The following is a 13011-nucleotide window of genomic DNA, read 5'->3' on the forward strand; positions in this document are numbered from 1 at the left end:
TACATTACAAAAAAACATCAATACTGAACTCCATCCGCCAACCATGTCATTGTGGAAAAGGAAGGGTGCATCTATGATAGCTCACGAATCACCACTGTGCGAGTTGACATTACAGCTCAGCCAAGGAGGAGACTAGCCCTGCCACAAGCCTCTCATCCATGAGTACATGCACGCTTCCTTCTGTGTGGAGATACAGTTAGCAGGTGTAGTTTGGTAGAAAGAAAATAGTTCCTACATAAATCCTACATCCTACAACAAGGTCTGTGGATTATTTTGAGAAACCGGGTCATGATTTCATAAAAGAGACACTGCTGTGAAGTATTTTTGATTTTAGGGTGAACTGTCCCTTTAAAGAGAATAGTACACATTGAATATACAGTTAGATTGTTCGTGTGCAGGATGTGTGTGGTCCTTTTGTCTCTCTCTACCACTTCTGTCAGAGCAGCACTGGCTTTGAAACCCTGCAGTAAATATGCAGCTGCAGCAGTCTTGAATTGGCGTCCTTTTTTACACGCCTGGTGCTGGTGTGCATTACATATCTGTAAAATAAACCTACAAGTTCTTTTGATCTTGTGTTGAAAGCACTGATGAAGTGACCCAGGCCTGAAAAACAAATAAACAAAACTACACTTTTTTTCTGGGAAACTTTCGCAACCAGCCCTGCTGCACGCTTTGCAAACGACACATCACCAACAGATCAATAGGAGACACGTCCCTGCTCTTTTAGTAGGCTAATGGCTCTAGCTGTCTCAGTTAGGTCAATACATCTGTGAGCCAAGACCAGTGCCTTTATAAAAGCAGTCTTTGAATCACACAGTGTGCATCCAGATAGATACTGCAGGACTTAAACCACAAACCGAATACAACAAGTACTGTTGTTTGAGCAAAGTGTTGTTAATTAAAAATGTGTGTGTTGGGGCTCTAGCTCACTGGATAGAGTGTGCACCCAACATGCCTCAGGCTTCTGCAGCGGCCCTGGTTTGAGTCCGACTTGTGGCCCTTTGCTGCATGTTGTAACCCCCTCTCTATCCTACCTTTCCTGTCTTTCTCATACTGTCCTACAAATAAAGGGAAAATAACCCCAAAATCTAAATAATCTAAAAAAAAATGTGTGTGTTAATGAATTAATGTGTTATTATTTACTATTTAAATTGTTGTTCCAGGTCAAATTTGTGTTTTTTTTTTCTTGTGTATGTCATGAAATCTGTTTATTTGCCTAAAAGTAGTGAATACCACAAATTCTCTTAAATGGCTTTTTTGAAAAGTGGTTCTTGCATGAGGCCCATTGTTAATGCTAAGTTTGATACCACTTCAAAAATGTTAAAGTTAAATGTATTACAATGAGCTAGAAACTAAAAACAATTAAACTGCTACTAATCCTGCCACTGAAACACTCAAGTGATCAGAATTTATTTGCGCTTTTTTTGTTTTTAAATTAATTTCTACATTGTGAAAAATACTCGAGATGAAATACTTTTCATAATGTCTCTTCAGAAAAGGGCTGAGGCACAGCCAGCACATAAAAGCCCATTACAGCGAGGACGTGTCCCTCTTACTCAGAACAGGTTCCGTGTGTTTTGGCACAACTGATGAGTCAACCAGTCCGACTAGAGTTCACACAAACACACACACACACACACACACACACACACACACACACACACACACAAATTCAGTCACTTTCCGTGATTTTGACATTTTTGTTTTATTGAAATTCCGTGGTTCCAAATAAACATTTTTGGGATAAACAATACCAGCTGCCCTATTCACAAACATTCTAAGAATACTCTCAGAGAGCTCCTAATATCCCTTTTCCACCAAAATATTCCCGTGTGTGCAGGTTTATCAAACGTGGAAATACCCACTAAAAATTCCCGATAGACTGTTTTCTCATTGCCAGTTGATCAGAGCTGTGTACACAGCTCTGCAGCAAACGAGTATGCCTTTCTGTTTTCGTTTTTTTAACTTGCCTGTCACATTAGATGTTGCAGACAGGCTGAAAAACACATAAGTAAGAAAGTAGCATGCAGGCCAGTGAAAATGTTACAGTGGTTACTTCTTTTTCATATCTCTTATTTATCAAGTCTCTCTTTCAAGCTAAATTTTAACGATGTTTGAACGCTGCTTCGGCACAGACGGATGGTATTTTGTGTCGGTGCGTTATTGCATCTCGCCAGTAAAGGAGCTAAAATTAGCGCGTTAACCTAGGTCACCACTTGGGTCTTTTGTGCTCAGGTAAAGGAACAATATTGAACATTTTTCCACACGCTGCTGCTGTGTTAATCTACAGTAAAGAGTTCTTAATGGGACAGTGTCCAACATTGTCCGTGTGCAACTGTTTTAACTGATGATTGAAGACTGTGTCATGTTTTTAATGTGCACTGTATGATTTTGTTTTTGTTATTGTAACTGCGTGTTGCTGCCACACTTGGCCAGGTCTCCCTTGAAAAAGAGATCTCTGATCTCAATGGGATTAACCTGGTTAAATAACAGCTAATAAATAAATAAATAAATAAATAAATAAATAAATAAATAAATAAATAAATAAATAATAAATAAATAATAATAATATATAATAAATAAGTACTAAAATAGCACCACATATTAAAATGTGCAGTTTATTTTTTGTGCATGAACAATATCCCGCACAATACTTAGGAAGGCGGCACGTACATCTGGCTGAGGTAAGAATCAAGCTCACTACAACGCAGTACTCTAATTAAGGGGTCCGGTAGATACTACGCCAGGAGTTATTTTTGTCTCTTCATCCATTTAACAAACAGAACAATCGACAGCCGCTGATTCTGCTCTGCCGCTACTTCCTGGTTTCATCTGATAGTGCACAATAGAGGGAGTTTCCAAGAGATCTTATCAGTCTAGTGCCAATTAGTCAAATAGACAGACCGCAAAGGACAGCGTGGACACACACAATAACACATAAACAATGAAGGTTAAGAGGGACAGAAGGACGCAGGCAACTTTGCAATAGCAGAGATACATACTGGTCATGTCTCGTATCCGGCACTGCTCTGTCCATACGGAGTTTGTCACTCTCCACCTGGTTGAACTTGTTCCTGGCGTATGGATCCTGACCCGGTCGGACCACCGTGGCTCCAACATACAGATCCTGGTCAAAATCCTGCCAGCGCACTTTACCTGAACACACACACACAAACATATTAGGCACACGGTCAATAAAAATCCACAGGCTGGAACGACACGCTATTTTGGTGCTGTTTTGTTTGTGTGAATCGTCACATTTTGGTTTTAGTGAGATGACAGGTGGAAGGGTCAAAATAATCAATTTATTGATACATGTCTTCTGAAAAGGAATGTCAGTTTTGTTTAATTTTGCTTTCCAGAGAGTAACACCCATCAGCCAGTAACTAATGGGTTCATTATCAAGAAAGAAAAGTAAAATGATGTTAAATTCACGAGGCCCTTCCTTCTATTCCAGCGCTCCACTGCATAAACGAACATTAGCGCATTGTTTCAAAGTGCTGTCTATTTAGAGGTGGTGAAATTTTGAATATTTTGTGTTGTAAATTGTCTTGCCTTTTATTTTATTTTGTTTTGCTGTGCTGACGGACAGCCATATTAACATATAAAAACATAGCGCTGATTGCTCAGCCTCCAATCTCCTCTGGAAACGTTCGCCTTGGCCGCCCTGCACCGCGCACAAGCCAGATCAGCAGTTAACCAATTGATAATTAATCATCGACATGTCTAATTCTGAGTCTTTGAAAGTGTTTCAATTCTCAGTTTCCACAGTACTGATGCACCGGTACCAGCTGCACTTTTTTGTTAATGTCGACTACAGTCCTCATGCTGTTCTCTGCCACAAACCAAGAATAGAAAGTTGTCATTTTCACATCATATTTGTCTTTTAATTTAAAAGAAAAAAATAACATGCATGCTATCAGTGTCACCAGTGGTATCAAAAGTGATTTTGAAAATCAATGTTTTTCAAGGTATTAAATAAGTTCGAATTTCCATTATTGTGACATTACAGGTGGAAATGTAAAAAAAAAAAAAAAGTTCAACAATTTCTGAACTAAGAATTGAATCCAGCTCTACATGGTAATTTGGGAAAAGCAAACAAACAAAAAAAAACACACTACAAAGCTGACAGGATACAGCAGAAATACTCATCTTGCTTTGCACAGGAGCCACTTTTGCAAAATGACAGAAGGCCAGGGACCAGTTAATAACCAACATAAATAATTTATATATAATTTGTTTAGAAAACACTAACCATTATCAAACCCACACACACAAATAATTGGCCCAGACCTCTGCTGCAGAGTCTGGGGGATCATATTATAAAACATGGAGCAGATATAGAGCAAATGGGAAACATATAGTAATTTCTCATTCCTTCTTTATGTTTCAACTTTCAGATAAATACTAATCCAGCACAGAATAGGTTGTGCAACCAGGTTTTAAAAAGAATCACATTCTCCATGCAACTCTCTGATGAAATACATATCAAATTAACACAGCGTATCCAAAAATAAAAGCCGCCACCAAACAAGAAGTTTAAACCTTCACAAAAGGCTGAAAATGTGTCTGAGGAATGAACGGGATTATACATCAGTGGGAATATGAAATGTCGGCAGCAGCCTGGCTGATGCAAGAATCCTTCACGACTGACAGGAAGGAAACCTCGCCGCTTCAAGCTGCTGCTTGACAAGGCGGCAACATGGCACCAAGGAAAGCTGACATGAGATTTGTGCCGTTTATATGAGAAACTGTGCACAAAAAAAATTTAGGAAAACAAGGCCAGGCTACTTTGGCAAAACTAGTAAACACAAAAGACCATTTATTATGCACTGCGCTGAGTTAGAATAAAATCATACTGAATTTAGTAATTTACTGCAGCCTAAAACATAAATTTAGAAAACGTCAACCGTTATCAAACACAAACACACACACACACACACACACACACACACACACACACACACACACACACACACACACACACACACACAGAGCACGTTGAGTCTGCCTGACCAGATTACAGAGATCACTGTGCACTAAACAGAGAAAGTTGTCATGTTTAATTTCACAGTTTATCACTGACTACTGAGACACAGACTCACACGAATAATAATGCAGCTAATTAGCTGGGTGCAGCTGCTATGCTAATGACTTGTGTTAAGCATATGGCAGAGTGAGATTACACTATCTCTCAGTATGGATGAGTGTGTGTGTGTGACAGGCAGAGACAGACAGACAGACAGACAGACAGAGAGAAACGGAGCCTGACGGGGAGGAGAGTGTGTGTGCATGCGTCTGCCCTGACAGCATGTGAATGTGTCTGGCATGCTAATTATCTAAAGCTCACGATGATCTGCCTGCGACTGTATAACGACGCCTCAGAGACACTGCTGTACGTGTCAGAGTGTGTGATGTCCTTGCTGATATCTGTGTTTACTGGCAGCGAGTAATTAATGTAGTGAAATTAATGTTTTAACTTCTCACGTTGCGAGCTCACACTTTAAAAAATCTTTCGATCCTTTTCTTTGTTCTCTGAATCACTCGAAGCAGATTAACTTCCCACTTTCTCACTGGGATTAGGATTCAGCTGTCGTTTTCCCAATGCTCTCTTTAGCAGGTACACTCATGGAGACGCAGCTGGGGGTTTGCTGTACTGGTCTGTGCTGGTTAAAAGCGTGGTCTGTTGGTTTTCGCTATCCTTCGGCCTCTCGTCACCGAGCCGTTTCCACCCACAGCTGCTGACTGCTTGTTTTTGTTTGTTGCAACAGTTTCTGGAAATCCCTTGACGCTGTCGTGTTTCCACCGATGGTAACTGGCAGGCAAGACTCACCCTCAGTCTGTACTGAACCATGAACCCTTCGCCCACCAGCTCAGAGAACACCAACGCTCGGTGTGCGCACACGTCTTGTTTGATTCACTCCTTGAAAATGATCCAAATAAAACCTTTAAGAGGAACTTAGCAGCAGGCTGAAAAGCAGAGTTTCACACCCAGCATCACTAACAGATGTGTTAAGATGTGGTGAGAAGTGAGCTTCATCGCAACTGTAACTAAACCCAACTGTGAAGTCACGGTGTCCTGGAGTACACGTCTACACCACTGCAGCGAAGTGAGAACATAACTGGAGGTCAGCGAAAACATGTTCAAGGGGTGCCGTTATTCTTTACAGTGGGTCGATGTCTGTTCAGATACAATACTTCTGAATCTGACAAAAAAAAAATATTTTAACGCAAGAGGAGCTGAAATGATCAGTCAGTTGATGGATTAGTTAATTAACAGAAAATGAATAAGCAAGTGTTATCATTATTTTTTTACGCTCCATTCTGTTTTCCACCCTTGTAAACTTTATATTTTGGGGTTTTGGACCTCCGGTCATGCAAAACAAGAAATGTGAAGATGTTATCTTGGGCTTTACAGGAGTTCCTGTTTGTTGTAGCTGTTGTTGTGTTTATGGCGTCCTGCTGCTGCTGTTATGTGAAAGTTATTATTTTACAGGTTTCAAAACATCTTGCCAAAGGACGATAGTTGAAAATTATCCCGATGGCCAGTTGACATTTACAGAAATGTTGATTAATGTGTGTTGTCCTTACAAGTAAAATAAATGAAATTAAAAAAATAAAATAAAAATGCTGTGTTACCTTGAATTTGTGAAGAAAACTTAAAATATGTTTGCAAAGTACAGATCAAACGACTGGATAAACGACTCGGATTATTCTGCACGAGTCGTGTTTGAGTTTGTTAACTGATGTTTTGATATAGTTCTGCTGTTGTTCAATGCTGTCCCCAGTCAATAAATCAATATATTCACCATTTTTTTTGGAGGCAGGCGAGAAAAACGTTTTCTTCACAAATTTGAGGTAACACTGCATGACTCATTAATAAACAGACGGCTGTTTTTAGGGTGAAGTGTTTCATTAAGGAGCCAGAAAACTCTGTCAGAAGTGTTTGTGAGACGGTCGAAAAGGCTTCATATCTCACCTCCTTCTTTTCACTATATTTCACTAAAAACTGTAAACATTTGGATTTATGACTTAGTCAAACAACATGTCCTAAAAATTAGTTTCATCAAGCGTATTACAGCTCTTGGGAAATGCAACGGCCTAGTAATCTGGTAACAGGTGGTTGTATATGGAATTAGAGCACCAAGTCTCCAAACTTCATCCACTGATGAAGACTATGAGATGTGGTTGATGCTTTTTTTTGTTTTGTTTTGTAAAGGTATTACTATGCCAGATTGTCGGTTAGTGTTTGTCAACATACTTGACAGCAAATGTGGAAGTAAGAGCATACACCAGATTCGCTCGTGTTTGGTGTTTTGCCTCGCCATATTTGCGTTTTTTATGTCTCTTGAATGCCTGTTGATTACAGTCTGGCAGCTGGTTGCTGCCTTTTGATAAAGCCCTGACTGCGTCTGAGCGCGATGGGAGTGCATACCCGTAAACGTCAAGAACACAAAAAACAAGAGGAAAGTAAGAAAATACAGGCAGAGTGCTGCAGAAAAAATATACGGCATACACTTCTGATGGGTCATGAGTGATGATGAAGAGATTACTTCTGCATGGGTTTATACATTGATTTTTAGGGAAAATCCTGCAAAGTGTATATTTAAAGTGGTATATCTAGTGCCAAGAACATTAATGTTTACCTGCGATTTCTACAGTTGTCATGATTCAGGTGAAAATATATGCGTGAGTCTAACCATTTAGCGCCAGATTCTACAGTGGTGAGCATGTTCAGTCCTTTTTGTCCTTAATACAAATCACAACACAGAGCGTTGAAAGAAAAAGCCCTGTGACAATCAGTTCCTCAAATATTCATTGTATTAAGGTTCGTTTGGTGCATCACCATGTGTTAAGTGTTTTATGATAATGATTTAAGGAATTGTTTTTTTTTTTAACTAAGTGCCCCTATTTTGTGTGAAACCAGAGAAACACACTCTGTTTAAATTAGAGGACAACCCGAGCTCTCACTTCTTCACTCTCATTGCCGCCACATTTTTTCATGATTTTATCCTCCATCTTTTTCACCCTTCACTCTCCCAGTCTCTCCTTCTCTCTTTTACACCACTTTCCCCTCTCCTTCTTCCTCCTCTTGTGGTGAGTGTGTGTTTGTGGGTGACGCTGTGATACGCTGCTACCGTTGTAATCATGTAAAGTCACCCTGAAGTTGAAATGCCCCCACTTCAACATTCAAATTGGATTCCATTTCCACCGCTGGATCAGATAAGAGAGTGTGTGTTCAGCTTTCGCAGGTCACGGGCTTGTGAAGGAGGGGCGGCTGCTTTGAGCCGGGCTGAGGATGAGAGCTGAATGAGAAATCGCGGCTCAGATGCTCCTTCTGCTGTGACTCCTCTGTTCTGCTCTGCACTGTCGGACTCCGAAACAATGTTTCTCAAAGCCTGGGTGGAGACGCATAGCTGGGTTTGCAGCTACATTAAAATAGATACTTGAATTATTTTGGAAAGCTCCGACACTTGAAATTTGCATCACAATGCTGGCTGTGTTGAATTGTCTTCTCTTTCTCTGCAGCCGTTAAAACATGATGAAGGTTAAAGAGACTGAGGGTGTTCATGCTCTAATGGTCATAAAACTATGCCACTGTGTTACCACAGTTCAAAAAGGAAATGGTTTTGGTTGCGGGGACATGATGTGGAAAACTTTTTTTACATGACTGTGGTATGCAGTCAGCCATGCACATGTTTTACAGCGGGGAAGGGTCTGTCCTTTTTTCTTGGTACAATAACAAGCAGAAACAAAAAGATACTGGTCAAATTTTCTGGTAACAAATATGACAAAAGAAACATTGGATATAAAGATATAAAGCATTTATAATGTTGACATTTTAATTATAAATCAACACTCAAATGCTACACAGGTTTTTTTGCACATATATTAATTCTGTTCAAACCCTTTTTCCACACAGTTTCTTCAGCTGCGTGTTGGTACTTTATACCTTGAAGGTATTGACTGATATAACCCAGAACCAAGTATTGTCGAAACTCCTCCAGTGAAACAATACTTGCTTTAGATCATTTTTGTGCCCAGATCTAGAAAAAAAATGACTATGGTTTTGCTTGCAGCCAATCACTGCAAACGTTTTTCAATTTAATGCAGTCTATGATTGGTCCACTATCACCAGAGCTACAACCCTTACGGTCTGCTGTGTGGTGAATTTGATGGCCATCCTACACGCCTGTGTCGTCTGGTGGCATTTTACACAACTGAGTGCCTCCATCACATGATGGGTATCAAATAAGGTAGAAAAAAAGGTATCAAATTAATTACTATGTTGGTATCTGCATCACTTTAAGGTACTGGTATTAGTACTGGTAAAGGATTTTTTTTAAATGATACCCAGTCCTAACAGGTGCAGATAAAGATCAGGCATTACACTATTAGTATTATACTATTTGTAGAATTAGTTTCCAGTAGTGACTGTGTAGGATTTTCATCCAAAAAAGACCTAAGCAATTCCAAAATTCACCACATGATTTTATTTATTGAAATATTCTGCTTCAATCCATATTTGTTGGCATACAGCCTTTCAAAACCAACATTTTCACTGCAGTAAAAAAACTGTTTGCACTCCCACACAAAGCGAGGCTGGCGCCTGGAATAATGGCAGCAATCTAAAAATGCCATAAATTCCATTTATATAACCACAATAACAAAAAAATCGACTTTAGCTTTAAATCAATTGCCATTTCTGTAGTTGCCTAATGTTGCTATAAGCCTCGGGGCGCAATTATTATTTCATCTTTATTTTATGCCCTTATTGGATTAACCTGCTGCCTGCATGTATTCATGTGACTAAACTGGAAAGTTGTGTTCATTTAATTTAGTGACTCATTTAATCCAATGAATCACTTTATTCAATTTAGTATTTTGTTTGAGGATTTTTTAAAATTTGTGTTTTTGGGGTGATGAGTCATAAAATCTGATGAGACACATTCGAAGCCTCACCCAAAAAAACTCAATAGACACTTCAAATGTTTTTTTAAAAAAAAGGTATTTGGTACAGACTTAACTTTATAGCTTGTGTTTTTTAAAACACAAAAAAACTTCCCTGCAAACATTCAAATAAATGTCATTATTAGTAGGATTTTATCTGTTTCTGGCACTAACGTCATCATGTAGTCATGCAGTTCAGGCACAGTTTAATCGCAGTGCATGATGGGTGATGAAATGAAGTTTCCTACCTGGTGGCAGAGTCTCCAGGCTGTGAGTCTTGTCATCAAACACGTGAGTTTTGCTCCTGCTGGACAAGCCACTGGAGCCCCAATCATCCTGAAACACAAAAAACAAACACACACTGATTAGCACAAATACACACGGTTTAATCTTAAGCCAAATAAACAGGAGAGCAGCTGACAGACATATTATCCGACACAGGAATCGTACCTTGTTAAGATATTAATTAGAGCATTTTTGCTGTAAAATGCCAGTATTATGAAGATTATCACACTGATTGCTGAAAAACATCACATAGGAAATCAGCTGAATAAACTAATCCTTAGTCACAAGTTTCAAATGAGATGAATTCTTTGGACTGTTCTGTTTCATAGTTTGAAGAAAACCACATGATGGATATTTGCTATGTCTCTTTATTATGAGTCCTTGTTGTTTATTTTTGTAATGAAACAATGACGAAGGTTAGTATTAAATTCAGCCCGACCCCCTTTATTCTTAGAATTCAACCACGTCAGCAGCCACAGCTGAAAGTCACTGAAAAACTGACATAAAAACTCACTTTCAGACTTAAAATGGTAAATAAATCTGAGTAACATTTGTCAGTGTAACTGAACCGTTCTTGATTATGTAAAACCTTTATTTTATAGAACTTGTGCCAGCTTAAACTGTTTTACAGTGCAGGAGGAATGAGACAGGAGTGACCATGTGTGAGCATTAACAGACAACCTGGACTTACGTTTCATTCCAAACCAAGAAGAGAAAAGCACGTTTTTGAGCACTTCATCCAGTAAATGATATATAGTGAAAGTATTTTGCAAAAGCTATTTCTGAACCAGAGTCTGCCTCAGTTGAGTGCACTCAGGTTAAAACCATTTATACAACAGGACGTCCAGCAAAAGTGATTCTACCGTCTGAAGTATAGGCCTTAAAAAAATAATGGACATAGCCACTGTGACATTACATTGATATGTGAACACACGTTTTGAAGCCTTGAGTTTGGCATTTTGGCCTTATTTATCTTGTTTTTTTTATTTAGAGCCAGAAAGGACCATATTTGGAAGAAAGGCTGAAGCTGTGGAGGAGTGAAGGGTGGATCAGACTCAAGCCTTAATTATGAGTTACTTTTAGGGATGCGCCCCACAAATTAAACGTGGTAAATCTACAGCTCACAGCAACTTAATACAATACAGTCTCTGGTTTTTGTTTGATATCTAATGTAGGCAAAATATGTTGTTGCACAGATCCAATCTCTCATTGGTGTTGTTAGCTTCTTTACTGTGTTACATGAATGTCACTCTCACTCTAAACGTCACACTTAGACTGAACTCCGTTCATCCTCTCTAACTCTATATGGACAAAAAAAGGATTGAATAGTTAAATATTCAATATTAAACACCAAAGTCCAATTCAAGTGGCATAATTCTGACTTGGGTACAGCCCTGTAACCTTAAGCCTAGATAAAATGTAAACAGGTACGTTATTTAAAATTCACCCCTCCTACAGTTGTCATGAACGGAAAATTCACTATAGAGAAAAAAACAGTTTTGCACCAGGCTGTAAACATGATTATTTCTGCTGTAAAGCTGGGTATTTAATAACATGGGGGTCTGTGGGGATTTACTCGTTTCTGGAGCCAGCCTCAAGTGGCCATTTGAGGTTTTTGGCACTTCAACACTGGCTTCATTTTCAGCCTCAGAGGTTGCCATTTGGTTCCAAGACATTGAACAATCAAAGCGTCTTCTAGTGGAGCAGTGAATGCAACAAAATCGCTTCATACACAATTCATCCCATTCAATCATCAGATCGCTCATCCACACCTTTAGTCGTCCTCAGCCTGATAATCTGACTTAAAAGCTGCGTGTTTCACTTCATTCACGGTTTGAATCGCTGACAAAAACTTGAGATGTGTGAAGCGATTCAAAGGTCTGGAAACAGGCACTCATTCTTTCATTCACTCACTTACTCACTCATCTGATTGCTTTCATCCCCTCCTGTCCATTCTTCAGGTCATTCATCCATTCACTCCACCACTGCATTGAGAAACACGGTACACTCACCATTTACACAAATGGACAGATGACCGAGCCATCCCGCCTTTATGTTACCATTAAAACCCACTGGATCGATACACTGGGAGGCACAGTAATTAGCACCATTCATCGCCTGTCCAGTCCATTGCCCTTGACTTCAAAAACTATTGTCCAACTCTATTATTTGCTCTGTAGTTCCCTTTCACCTTCAGCCTCTCCAAAATGCTTTATTGATCTGTTTTCTCAACTGCCTCAGGACAGCCAATGACAGTGTGACATTAGAGACCACAACAAACTCTATTCAACAGTTCATTTCTACACCTGAGAGAAGTGATGAAGGGCAGAAAAACGAGTTTCACACTATTTTTTGTGCTTCTTTGGGACTTAAAATTTCTACTATCAAAATAACTGCTGTTGTTTTCAATGACATCATTTCACTCTGTGCCAGATTTTCAATTCATCCACCGTCAATCTGCTCGATAACTATACGCATCTGTCAGACTGGAATAAGATTTGATTGTCCGACACCCACAGCTACTATAAAAAAACCTACATAAAATCAATTTCTATATGTGTTCATGACAGCTGAGTGTGTGCACAGTCAGATGGTAATGCTCAGTGTAGGATGAAAACTAAAGCTGGCAGAATATTCTCGCTGTAGAGATACACTTTGACAGGCTCTGGGGGAAAAACAGGACATGTTTTCAAGTGAAATAAAGCTCCAAATTGGCGTCGGACTTTTGCTTCGTTGGGCTTTTTTGTCTTTCTGACATTTTAAGGTGAACTCTTC

At 39.3% G+C, this 13011-nt stretch overlaps 1 protein-coding gene across 1 annotated transcript in view; it reads right to left on the reverse strand.

The window, feature by feature from the left end:
• Positions 1-13011, reverse strand: part of galnt2 (UDP-N-acetyl-alpha-D-galactosamine:polypeptide N-acetylgalactosaminyltransferase 2) — a 74144-nt gene that overhangs the window by 26278 nt on the left and 34855 nt on the right. Inside the window, exons 2-3 of the mRNA XM_042497372.1 lie at positions 10200-10287; positions 3003-3156 (exon numbers count right to left, since the gene is read on the reverse strand). Coding sequence (XP_042353306.1) covers positions 3003-3156; positions 10200-10287 — 242 coding nt within the window. The remainder of the gene's footprint in view (positions 1-3002; positions 3157-10199; positions 10288-13011) is intronic.

This window comes from Plectropomus leopardus, chromosome 1, assembly GCF_008729295.1.
Source record: "Plectropomus leopardus isolate mb chromosome 1, YSFRI_Pleo_2.0, whole genome shotgun sequence".
NCBI classification, from domain to species: domain Eukaryota; kingdom Metazoa; phylum Chordata; class Actinopteri; order Perciformes; family Serranidae; genus Plectropomus; species Plectropomus leopardus.